Source organism: Polistes canadensis, unplaced genomic scaffold (genome assembly GCF_001313835.1).
Source record: "Polistes canadensis isolate GaletaPanama2010 unplaced genomic scaffold, ASM131383v1 scaffold_142, whole genome shotgun sequence".
NCBI classification, from domain to species: domain Eukaryota; kingdom Metazoa; phylum Arthropoda; class Insecta; order Hymenoptera; family Vespidae; genus Polistes; species Polistes canadensis.
The window spans coordinates 238,106-250,751 of NW_014569689.1; the positions used below are offsets into that span (position 1 = coordinate 238,106).

General features: G+C 39.7%; 1 protein-coding gene across 8 annotated transcripts in view; it reads left to right on the plus strand.

The window, feature by feature from the left end:
• The window catches only part of LOC106788516 (protein trachealess), a 94,089-nt gene that overhangs the window by 70,698 nt on the left and 10,745 nt on the right, over positions 1-12,646 (plus strand). For 6 of the 8 annotated variants that reach the window (XM_014751837.1, XM_014751836.1, XM_014751838.1 and 3 more), the window contains one exon: positions 10,408-10,646. In XM_014751837.1, coding sequence (XP_014607323.1) covers positions 10,408-10,646 — 239 coding nt within the window. Of the gene's footprint in view, positions 1-2,239; positions 3,247-10,407; positions 10,647-12,646 lie in introns of those variants that run through there. The other 2 variants (XM_014751841.1, XM_014751842.1) reach the window with 2 other exon arrangements.

The window sequence follows — 12,646 nt, forward strand, 5'->3', positions numbered from 1 at the left end:
TATATTGTATAAAACGCATGTATCGTAATGAGAAATGTAAGAAAATAAATTTTCCAGTTGCTGAAGAAGTCCCAATAAAGGGACGAAACGTCTAACTAAATCAAACATAGTTCTACTTCTTTCATGTCCAAGCTCCCTGTGAAATTTCATCATTAAAAATTGTAATTTTTGGACGAGAGAAATACTAAATAGATAAATATAATATTTTTAATCTGACCTACATTCGTTGACAAAAGAAAGAAAGAAAGAGAGGGAGGGGGAAGACGCGAGGTGGTAGGGAGTTGCAATCAATCGATACGATCAGCTGTTTCCTTGTGCTTAATAGTCATTGAAAATCCTCCAGGACGAGGCCAGGAGGCAGCAGCAGTAGCAGCAGATAAAGCAACACTGCCCTGGCAAGTTTCCCTTCCTACTTTTCCCAAGGGAACATTTTGGGACGGTCGACCTCTTATAAATATTGGAGACTATACGACGACTATGTAACTGGGAAATACTAGAAGCCGTGGGAGTAACTTAGAAACTACCGTGCCAATTTGCAGATCCGTTTCTCAGATCTCTTTCTAGCCATCTAATTGCTTTCCACTACCCCTACCCCTTTGCCCCGTCCCAGATCGTTTTCGCTGAGTGTTACAAAGTGTCGACGATTGGCCGAGCAAATCGTTGTTGCAATTATTTTACGACCATACCAGTTGTCGTGTTTTGCATTAAAGAAAGAGTTAGTCTAATCATCGGGGAACCCATTAAACACGAGAAATCAAAGGAGAATTGTGAAAGAGATACGTCGTCGTAATGGAAAGTTTTACTTAACGAATTAACATTTCTCTTTTATATGCACGATTATATTCAATTAGAATTAACTTTTTCAGTGATCGTACTGATGTTAATTGATATACTTGAATTATTTGATTAGACGAGAAAAGTAATAGAACTGGATACGAATTGAGATAAATAATTAGAAATGGGTATGTTTATATCTCGATTCGATAAGATAATTAAAAAAAACCGATGGAATACTGGACGAGGAATCGTTCAGCAGGTCTCGTGGTTCTAGGTTCTAGTAGAAATAAGTAAGAATGTGTGGTGGTTAGGCTAGTCGTTGTTGTTGAGAAGTGGTTGTCAACCAACCACCATGGCGCCAGCGATCTAACGGCCGGTGCTGACAACCGGATGCGAGAAGAGAGACCGATACTCGCCTCGTGAGCTCCCTCGTCCTCGGCCATTAGCATGCAGCCCGCGGACGTACATATTTTGGGGAGTCCTCGCGAAGAATACCAATATTCCCGCTTTGACATTCCAATAAAACGCGGCCGTTTTGTTTATGAGCTTGTACGTAGTTGCCGAGTGAGTGGTGTGCGAGCGTTCGACTATATTTATGCGTGTAAGTGTGTAAAATTGTATGTGTGTGTGTGTATGCGCAACAGAAAGAGAGACGGAGGACAGAGACAGTGTCTACCTCGAACGCACGTACGCTTTCTCTCTTTCTCTCATACATACTCCCCACTTTCCCCCTACGTGGTGGTTACATCAAAACGCATGAATGGTATTGGAGATTGAAATGGGAACGATGAGGAGAAAGGGGTGTTCGAGGAGGAGGAGGGAGAGGGTGCTGGTCTAGCCGCACCTACGCGCGCGCAGTTTAACGCCGCTAAGATTAACTCGAAAGATGGCTGGGTAGGATTCGATGATTCCATCAACAATGACGCCTGACAACTTCATAATCTTACCTCTCGATGGTATGCTATCTACTATCGTGTGAGATGCACGCAGAATAATAGTAAAACGTAATAGAAGTAAAGTAAAGTATCTAGTTAAAGCAGCAGCTACTGTATATAGATACGTACCTCTATCGCGGGAAAGAACAAAAAAATAAAAGGATTCTTTGGGGGCGAGTAAGGAAAGTGAAAGAATCCGGTAGAAAGAAAGCTGAATGCACGTGGACTGTCTTTGGGTCCTGGGTATGGTGGGAGTTTAGATGAGGAACAGAGGAACGTTGGTCCATCGGAGGATCTTCGTGGGCGTCCAGAGGAAAGGATATTAACCAGCCAGGGAACGTCAATAGGTTTAATGGGCGGAGCGTTTGAGTGGGCTACCGAAGAAGCTCCGGGGAGTAGTCCCGCGAGAGAGGGAAAAGAGGCCCTCTTCGATGAGTCGTGTACGTTCACTGTTGGGCGGTCCTTTGTTGAGTGAGCGTATCTCGCGGGAGGCGTGGCCGGTGGGAGTGGCGTTGGGTTCATCGGACCGCCCACTGAAACCCGATTCACCTACTCCCACTCTTTTTCTTGCTATCTCTCTCTCTCTCTCTCTCCCTCTGGTCTTCCGAGAGCATCGCGTGCGCGAGCGTGGGTGAAAACCGTCTCGTTCTCCTTCCTTTTCGACGTCTCGTCAACGAGACGGTACAGTCCCGTCTGGTCTCCCGTCCGGTCACGAGCCGCCGCGTTACTGCACCCCCCACCACCATTCGACCCCTATCTCCTTCTTGCTCACTCTTTCTCTATCTTTTTCTCTCTCACTCCCTCAAGGGGAGCACCGATTCGGGGAGTTTGTCCAGCCGCGCGCGCGTCGCGCATCGCGCGCGATTCGAGTACTCTCGGCGCTTCGTGACGCAGCCCTTCGAACGTGTCGAGTTCGGTGCTAGTTGCTCCGTTCATTCTTCCTGACCCTTCTTCGTCCGTCTTCCTTTTCGTCACTTCTCCTTCTTCTTCTTCTTCTTCTTCCTCTTCTTCTTCTTCTTTTTACGACCGAGTCCTCGCTCGTTTTTGCGAGCATGGGACTCCGTGATCGCGAGGGTAACCGACCCTAAAAAGGGCACGTCGATGATGATGACGACGACTAACTTAATAATACGATCGTTTTCCTGGACAAATAATAAGTGACCCGTATAATTAATTAATACGTTGATTATTTGGACTTAATAAGGGTGGACAGAGTGAATTAATTTTTGGATCGATTAGTGTGCGACCGTTGGATTGTCAATAACAGTGTGTTTGCCGAATCGTCGCGTTAAAGAATTGAAGAAAGTGGAAGGTGATACGGAGAAGAAATGTTGCCCTATCAGGTGGCCATGGATTATGGAAGCTTTCAACGGCAAAGTCCGGTTGGGGTCGGTGTCGGTGTCGGGGTCGGTGGACCCCATCAGGGGGCTGCCGGGGCGCTCAACATCAACCCCGCGTTCACGCACTCCTGGTTCGTACCGGCGGACCTCTGTGTCCCGTACAAACAGAGTCAGGGTCCTCTCCTCGAGCCAGGGCATGTTGTTTCTCTTATACTTATTTCTCTAATATCTACGCTTAGTGTGCTTATTATTATTAAAATCATGCGTTTATTCGATCGGAAAGTCACCTGCCAAGTGACGTGATTTTATCAATTATTACAAGGAACGCTTAGATACGTTAGATTAAAATAGTTTTAGATAATACTATGACCAACACGATTATTAGTTTTATGCGAAAAGTGATTCATACGATTTCTTAGACAACGTACGATACCAAAAAGAAAGAATGAGAGAGAGAGAAAGACGAATACGAGCTTTCCTCGTATAACGTTAAGGATTAATTAGCTAACGATGACAATTGATTATCATCCCGATATCGATCACAATGAAAATTAGAATCAATAAGCCAACTATTAAGGTTTCATACTTGAAAAATGTTAAACTATTAAGAATTTTATATAAGTATGACGATTAATGTCTCTCCTATAGGGAGGGATTAATAAACTATCAGAATAAATCGTGCAAGGGTAATCCGGTTAGAGTTGCAGGGATTCTTCCGAATTACTCAGGTACTCTAATAGCAAACCTTTTTTTTTTTTCGTCCTCTATTCTCGAGATCGACAATTTTAGCGGCCCCTACGAAATCAGGCGAGAGAACGTGATAGTACGTCGGGGGTATCTGAAGTCCCACGAGAGCTCTGTCACAGTGAGTGGATAATGGGAATGGTGATGGGTAGCGGTAGGGCTGGTAGTACCGATGGTGGAGGAGACGTTGGTTGGTTGGTAGTGGTGGTGGTGTTGGCGAAACTATGGTGGTCGTTGTGACGGTGTGACGGTGACGGTGACGGTGACGGTAACGGTGACGGTACTGGATATAAGACTTTCTAGGGGTGGTAAACTGATGGTGCAGATGAGTACGTCACGCCATGGCAATAAACTCAATGCGATCGGAAGAACGCTGATGCTGACGGGGCAACCCGGGGAGCCGTCAACGACGGCTACCTTTACCTCCTTCTTTTTCTTTTCTATCTTCTGTTAACTACTTACTTTCCCATCCTTCGGACTCCTACTACTACTACCGTTAGGGTGTTTCCTCAATTTTCTTTTACACACTTGATACATTACCTAGAATCTTATATCGAGTTCGAATAATATATATATTGTAGACAAAAGTATCGTAAGAAATCCAAAAAAAGTACTCTCGTTTGGATCTTTGTTTAATCATAAAATTAGAATCTGTTTAGATTAGAAATGTTTAGATCATAAAAATGAATAATCCGATAAAGTAGAGTCATCAATTATCATATTAATTTTTTTTTTGTTCAAGTATCTCACTAATGTGTACAATTAAATCATTCAACAAGTCAATAAATTATTTGATATTAAGATGATAAATTAATTCGATGAATAATACAAGAATCGTGCAAAAATAATCTTCGTATTGTTGAGTTTTATTCGCGATTGATAGTCAAGAAAATAATTCAATAAAATAGATTACTCTTTTCTATTATGTTAACGATAATGGATAGAATAAAAAGGAAGGTAGTCATTGAATGATAGGAATGGCCAGTCGAAGATCAGTGACCGCAGTTAGGTGTACGAGTGAAGCCATTGGTAGAAGGTGTCGCCGTGGTGTAGTTGGTGCGTTGCCTGGCTCACGTTCCCGGAAGTTAAGACATGAGAATGTCCGGATACGAGACGTGCACGTGAGACCCTTGGAAGACCTCTCCTCTGCTTTCTTCCCAACAACTTCGAGCACATAGCATTGATCCTCCCCCACCTCCCACACCTCCTTTTCTTCCACCTACCTTTAATATCGTATCGTACAATAGACTTTTTCTCATGGAAGGTAATCATTTTCTAAGTAAAAAGATTTCGATAATACATTTAACAAAAATATACGACGCCTAATAATCATGAGAAGATGAACCGAAAAAAAAAAAAATACCATACTCTCTCTCTGTTTCTTTCTCGAAGAAGTAAAAGATCAAACGGTTAAAAAACGAGGCCAAGAAAATCGGGGAAAGATTTTTACCCAAATTGAAATAGCAGGTATCTCATTTGCCTTATTAAGTTAAAAGTTGTAAGAGACCAACACGGTTGGTGGGATTAAGCTCATCTGATTTCCAAGAGGACTACTAGTAGCTACCTACCTCCCAGTTGGAAAACTTTATTCCTTATTAAAGTCCTAAGAAGAAGAAAAAGAAGAAGAAGTTTTGTAGGATCGGAAAAAAAGTGTTTCTTTTCTTTTTCCTTTGCCCCCCCCCTTCTCCCCAACATTTTCAAGTAATAGAAATCGATCCAAATCATATTAACAATCTAACCAATTTCTACATTTATCTATCTTCCTTCGTTGAACATTGACCTTTCTTCGTTTGTGTCGCGTTAAATGCAAAAGTAGTATTCATTTCTAAAGAAAATTGCGACTCGTTCAGTGTGTCCTTTCCGTTCCGTTCCATTCTGAAGAGTTAGCGGAGTGCGTTTACCAAAAGTTCTCAGGCTCGACCTCCGCTCGGACACATCGAGAAACTCATCACGTAGACTTTAAACCCTCCCTTATCTGCGCATCATCAAGAAGCAACTTCCCTTCCACTCTATCCCTCTATCCTTTTTCTTTCCTCTTTCGTTTCTTCTTCTTCTTCTTTTTTTTTTCTTTTTATTTCTCTCTTTCGATCTTTCTTTCATCTTTTTACCTCCTCCTCTCCCTCCCACCCTTCCATCCCTTCTGTACCCTCTTACGTACCCAGTATATATGTCCACAAACAGCCATACGTCTTGTTCCTTTTCCTCTATTCCTTCACTGCAGTCTGGTAATATCCTAAACGTATACTTCTTCTATACCTGGATGATTTTTATCAGCGGATGTTGTAGTCATCTCGAATAGTTTTAACAAAACTCTTTAATCTTGTAGGAGAGATACGTTTGTTTAAGTTCATTCAGATTCTTCTACTACGTTTTCTAAGAAAATAATATCCCGGTTCTTGGAAATGTTGTTTTGTAAAATCGTCGAAAAGAATGAAAACAAAATGGGAATAAGAGATACCACCACCACAGCTGTGTGTTTTTGTTCTCTCACGAAATGATCTTATTTTTAGATTTGATTTAATATTTGTAATTGTCTAGGGAGGATTTTTGTGAGGAGGAGGAGGAGTTGGAGACGGGTTAAAAAGGATGCTTTTTTATTTTGAATATTAGTATTATAGTTTCGATTGGAGTAATAAATTATGTAGGAGATTTGCAAGCGACTTATGCAATCGTACGATGTAACTAACGGGCAGAAGGCTACGTTTTCTCTTTGATAGAGAAAGAGAGACTTCTTAAGCCTCGACACGATCGTCAACCGTTGTGTCATGAATCAAACCGTAGGCCATACTTTGGTCCATTTGAAGGAAGAAACGTATCATGAATTATTCATAAAACGGAATGAAAGCTGAATTTGAAATATAGGTGCGGACAGTTCGATACGTCGGGTTTATCAAAATATATATATATATATATATGTATATGTGTGATCGTTATGACGAACAGTGTTCTGTTGTATGTTGTCATTTCCTACCAATGTACGTACAAAATATCCTACAAACGTTTCATATTTTTCTACGATACTAAATAATCATCTTTGTCGAGAAAAACTCGTTGTTACACCAAAAATCAGGCAACCACAATTCGAGGTATTTTTCGAAATATATATTTTGATCAATGATTAGAAAAATGATTGTATTGATATCGAAGAAAAGTGGGTTGGTCAATTTCCTATGTCATGAAAACCGAAAACTTGTCTATCAAAAATTAGTATAAACTCTAGCAATATATTTTTCGGAATAGAAGAGAAGTATGATTAAAGGATGGTAAATTTTCTACTACTCACCACCCACCCCGCAACCCTTCTCCCTCTTCCACCCCTGGCCAATATATACGACGTAGCTCTCGTTATCGAGCGGTCACCGGAAATGACGTTTCCTTTTGTCAAAGTGCTACAAAAGCTTAGGCATCTGATAGCCGAAAGGGCCGCCGCGAAAGAAAATTATGTCGAAACTGGAGCCCGTAACATTAGGAGCATTGTATTGTAGCGCGAGGCTACGACTCTCAAGGGAAAACAGGGTGGGAATGGTAAGAGTAGGAAAGAGAAGTGAAGAGAAGGCAAAAGCAAGGAAAGGAAAGGCAGGCAAGCAAGCAAGCAAGCAAGCTTTGGTCCTTCTCCAACTCACGTTTCTGCCTCCACCATATCGACTAACACAGAAAGTCGTCCAAACGGAGGAACGGAGCCACGGCACGAAGCCACGGACGGAATGGGACATGCCCTCAGGTGGTGCTCCAGACCGGCAAATGAATTGTTTAATTGAATTAGTCCGACGAGCCGGTGCCACGATGCGCATTATAATTTCCGCGAGCATTCGATGTTCCTATTTTCTAACCTTCTTCCTTACCTTACCATTCCTTTTCTTTCTTTCATGCTATTTTTATCGTTCTGAGAAGGCTTTCACAAAAAGTACAAGTGGGACGATTCGAACAGATCGAGATTTAGGCTTGTAAGATAATAGAAGAAGATGAAATACGAAATGGGGAAACATGGTGGGAATGATGGGGGAATGATAGATCAAAGTAAGCAAGCAAGTAAAAATAAAACAAAGAAATGTAAAAAAGAAAAACCACTGAGGAGTACGATCCATCAGCTCTAATCTCGTATCGTTTCATTGAGAATTATTAATGTCAGCCACTTGACACTCTCTTGCACTCAGTAGTCTAGTAGTAGTAGTAGTAGTAGTAGTAGCTGTCGTTTCCTTGACCCATCGTATCTCTTGGCAGAGAGGCCTAAGTAGATGTTGGAACACGTTGCAAGAAGGGTAGAGAGGCCAAAAAAGAAGAAAACAAAATAAAAGACGAAAAGGTATGGGTGTGGGAATGTTGTAAGAAGGGGTCCATAAAGAGGAATAAAGAAAACGTTGGAAGAAGCAAGAAGAAAGAAGGAAGGAAGGAAAGAAAAAAGAAAAGAAAAGAAAAGAAAGAAAGAAATAAAATGTGGAAAGAGAAGAAGAGAACGATCGGTTCCGCGAGAGACTTCTATCTCTTTACCCCGAGGGACTCCCGGTAGGGCCTTGTGCTCGACTGCCGCCCAATTTCAACCAATTTGGCCGAAAGTTGGGCGTAATTTTATTTTCACACGTCTGGAGCCACCACCAACCAACCAACCAACCAACCCAATAGTGTGTGCGGGGGCTCGTTCGTGCGAACGAGATGCTTCTATCTATCTTTTTCTCTCTTTATATAAGACCAGCTATAGAACACCATCAACAGCATCAACAGCAACAGCAGTAGCAACAGCAGGAGGAATAGAAACAGCAGCTACGAAAGAGAGAACAGAAGCAACGGTTCCTTTTCTGCCTACTCGTATCGTACCTCTGGGGAGATGGACCTAACTCGTGAAGGATCGTAAGAAAACGAAGGGACGATAAACTAGGAACGAACGAAAGAACGAATGAACGAACGGCCTTTCTGCTCTTATGTCCACCACCCAAAGAAAATCCACCCTCTACCCAATCCTTTTATCTTTGCACAATCAGCAACGAAAAGGTGGCTCCTCGTGTAATCGGTCTTTGATCCGTCTACCGTTGCCAGTGATCGTTATTCCGGACAAATTTGATAAATAAAACAGTAGCACTGTAGTTAAGGAAAAAAAAATTTCTGATAAGTATTGAGAACAAAAAAAATGTTCTATACTTTTTTTTTTCTTTTCTTTTTGGAAAAGTGTTACTGTTGTGTTTAACACAACAAATTTAGATATAAATCGGTTAAGATCAGCAGGTAGAGTTAACGTTACTTTAAGAAAAAGGGACTGTCATTATCCCTTTGGGGAAAAGATTCTTGTCCTACTACTATTACTACTACTACTACTACTTCTTTAAACTCGAGGGATTTGGAAGTGCGTTTATAAAATCCAAAAACAAAACTACACCGAAGCCAATGGCTCGCGCCGAAGGAACAAACTTACCCCTCGGTCTAAAGGACTCGACTTTTTACGACCTTTGACTCCCGCGACAAAGATGAAAATAATGGGTTACCACAGCTTGGCGGTATTTGCACGTTCCCCTCTTCCTCTTTCTTTCTTTCTTTCTTTCTTTATTAGGGGTAAGAGCAAAAGAGAAAGATAAAGGATTGTCATTTTACAGTCGTTAAGCGCAATAGCGGTCTAATAAAATGCCCATTCTCGTTTTCAACCCTTCTTAAGTTGAAACGGTGGACCATTTAATTGCACACACTTTTTAGTTTTTCTCGGATTAGTCTTCATTTTATTTGGTAAACGTACCGTGAACTTAAGAAAGTATCCAAATAAGTAAGTTAAGTTAGTCAAAATTGAGTACTTTTGTTTTCCGTTCGTTAATAATAATATGAATAAATTAAATGTTTGAATGAAACAGAATAAATATAGATATAGTGTCCACGTAAAGATCGTTCATTGGCCAGTTAAAACGTAAAATCGGTATCAAGGGGCCGTCTAGAGGGGCGTGGTTACGTTACGGTGGTATTCACTCGGCCACATTCACTGGCTTGTCAGCAAACACGGGCTTGATAGCGCTTGAATAATGTATGCTGCTTAAGCGGTAGCCGCTTTACCGCGTATTGCCAGATCACCGTGGCATCCCTGAAATTCTACAGCCACGCCTCTTCTTATTAGTTACCTATTTCTCCAATAATTTTGATCCCCAGGTGATGCATCACTGGTTAACGTTAAACATCAAACACAACAAAAGTACAAACAAAATATGAAATAATATGATGACAAACAAATCATTTATTATATTAATGATCATTAAGTTATATCCAATAAGTTCGTGCAATTTATATATCCAGTTGATTTATTCGAAAAATATCGCATTCATTTATTGGACAATTTATATAAATAAAATATTCATTTAACTAACTATATGAATATTATCTTTCGATTCGTATATATTTTGATCCCTAATCAATCATCATAGTTAACGTAAAACAAATTTTTATGATTAACCTGATTAGATTCTAATCACAATCCTTTAGTAAGAATCTTTAGGTTTAATGCAGGATGATTAAAAAAGGGGGGGGGGGKGAGGGGGGAAGAAAAATTATAAATAAACAATGAGATAAAAACAGAGTCTAGAAATTTGTAATAGAGTTTTGTTAGATTAATCGATATTAAGAATATATCATTTTGATTACAGTATACTGGAGTTGCGTAAAGAGAAAAGCCGAGATGCAGCAAGATCGAGACGGGGTAAGGAAAACTTTGAATTCTACGAGCTAGCAAAGATGTTACCTTTGCCGGCGGCCATTACCTCGCAATTGGACAAAGCCTCCATTATAAGGCTTACCATCTCTTACCTCAAACTCCGAGACTTCTCGGGTCATGGTGATCCCCCATGGAGTCGTGATGGACCACCACCTAACAAAACTGTTAAAGGTACAGGATTTGTCAATTATCTAAAAATTATATTATGTCACAATTTTCATAACATAAACATAAAAATAGAAAGAGAAACAGAGAGACAGAGATCAATTTCTATACGTTCATAAATTTATCATTGTTCTTGACGCGTATGTGTAATACTTTATATAATCGATTAGATTTATTATATCTGTCGTTGATATATTTTTGATGGATCTGTCAAAGATCCTAGAATAGGTCGACCGACTAAAAGTTAACGGGGATCGAAAACTAAGGGGTCTCTATAGTGTACCAGAGATATACACTGATGGAATTACGAAAATTTCTCTACTGGGAACGCGACTTGGAAAATAAGTCAACCGCGTTATAATTTTGTTATAGACGATAGTTATTCTTTCTCTCTTTCTGTTTCTTTCTTTTTTCGTAGCACGTCTTTGTAGTAGACACGTGTCTCGCGTCTGCCACACTCTGACAGTCCGGGGGATCGTTCTGGGAAGCGTTCGATTAACTCGATTTCTGTGTCACAAGCGAGAATCAACGTTCTCAATTTTTTTTCTCTTACTTCTTCTTTTTTTTGTCATTTTCATTTTATTTTATTACTCTTTTATCATTTCTTATTTTTATTATATAACAAGAGTCTGTTTTTGAAGTTATACTTCCTTCTTTTGGCGCGTTTTGGAAAGTGAAGTTAGGTGCAACCGAAAAATCTACACCACGAAGTTGTCGATATTTAAAATGCGCGGGCAAATTGAAGTTATTTTTGAGGTTATGAAGTTTATATTCGTTTTAATACGCTAAAAAAGTATAACTTCTTAAATGCGTACATAAATACACACATCAGTTTCTTTTATATCCAAGAATATCCGAAGGATAGATGTTCATTTCTTTTCTATTTTCGTTGATTAACAAAATAAAGATTAAAAATAGAATAAGAGAAAAGGGGGGTAAGGTGAAATAGGATTCTGTTTTTTTGTCTGTCTTTCTTGGTCGTATTATTCGAACGGTGTGCAGTTTTATCTGAACCGAAAAAGAGGATAGTAGTTCAGTAACGTAGCTATTTCCAACGGGTGATGGTAGGGGGGAGGGGCCACTTCCATTTTCGTTAAATGAACCACGAAAATGAAGAAAGGCGAAGACCGATGTTATCGTTCGATTATCGCCGGACAATTCTCTATTACTATGTATCTGCGAATCTTCTTTTCTAACGGGCCTCTGTCTACCTAACTCTCACTCTTTTCTTATAAAGGATATCTCGATACAGCATCTATTGCTATACCTAACTTTCTGCCAGCTTGCTTGCTTGCTTCTGTTAGCTTTTACTTGCCATGACTTGGCTTGGCTTGCTTATGGCATTTGCTGCTGCTTTTTTTTTCTTTTCTATTAGAACGCGCTGTTTCTTTTTCTATTTTTTACGCTTCAACGACAATTCACAGAAGATTGAGCTTTTATTTTGTAAAAATGTATATATATATATATATAGGGGAAACGTTAACTTCGATGTTATCCATCATATTTGAAATTTAAAGTTCGATAATATATCATCCCCCATAGATTTAAGTATACTTATTTTGAAATCGAATAATTTCTTCTAAGAAATATATCAAAGATTCGTAAGATTTATAATATATATACAATATAACAAATATTAAATATCAAATTAAATAAAATTAATCTCGTCAAACCTGCTCAAGTAATATCAGATATCTCTTTGATAAATAATTTCTATCTCCCCCCCCCCAAAAAAAAAAATCTGTTATATTAGAAAATTCCAAAAAAAAAAAAAACTCGTACATAAAACTAAAGAAAATAAAATAAAAGTAAAGAGAAAATTCTCGAGTATCAGAGCGAGCAAGAGACTGAGTAAGTGAGTGAGTGAGAGAGAGAGAGAGATCGATCGAAGGGGTACTTTAAGAGGGTAGGTCGAGTTAATATTTGTGGTCGATGTTGAAGGTGGCAAATGCGGTGGCAAAAGAAGAAGAAGAAGAAGAAGAAGGATAGAGATAGAGATAAAGATA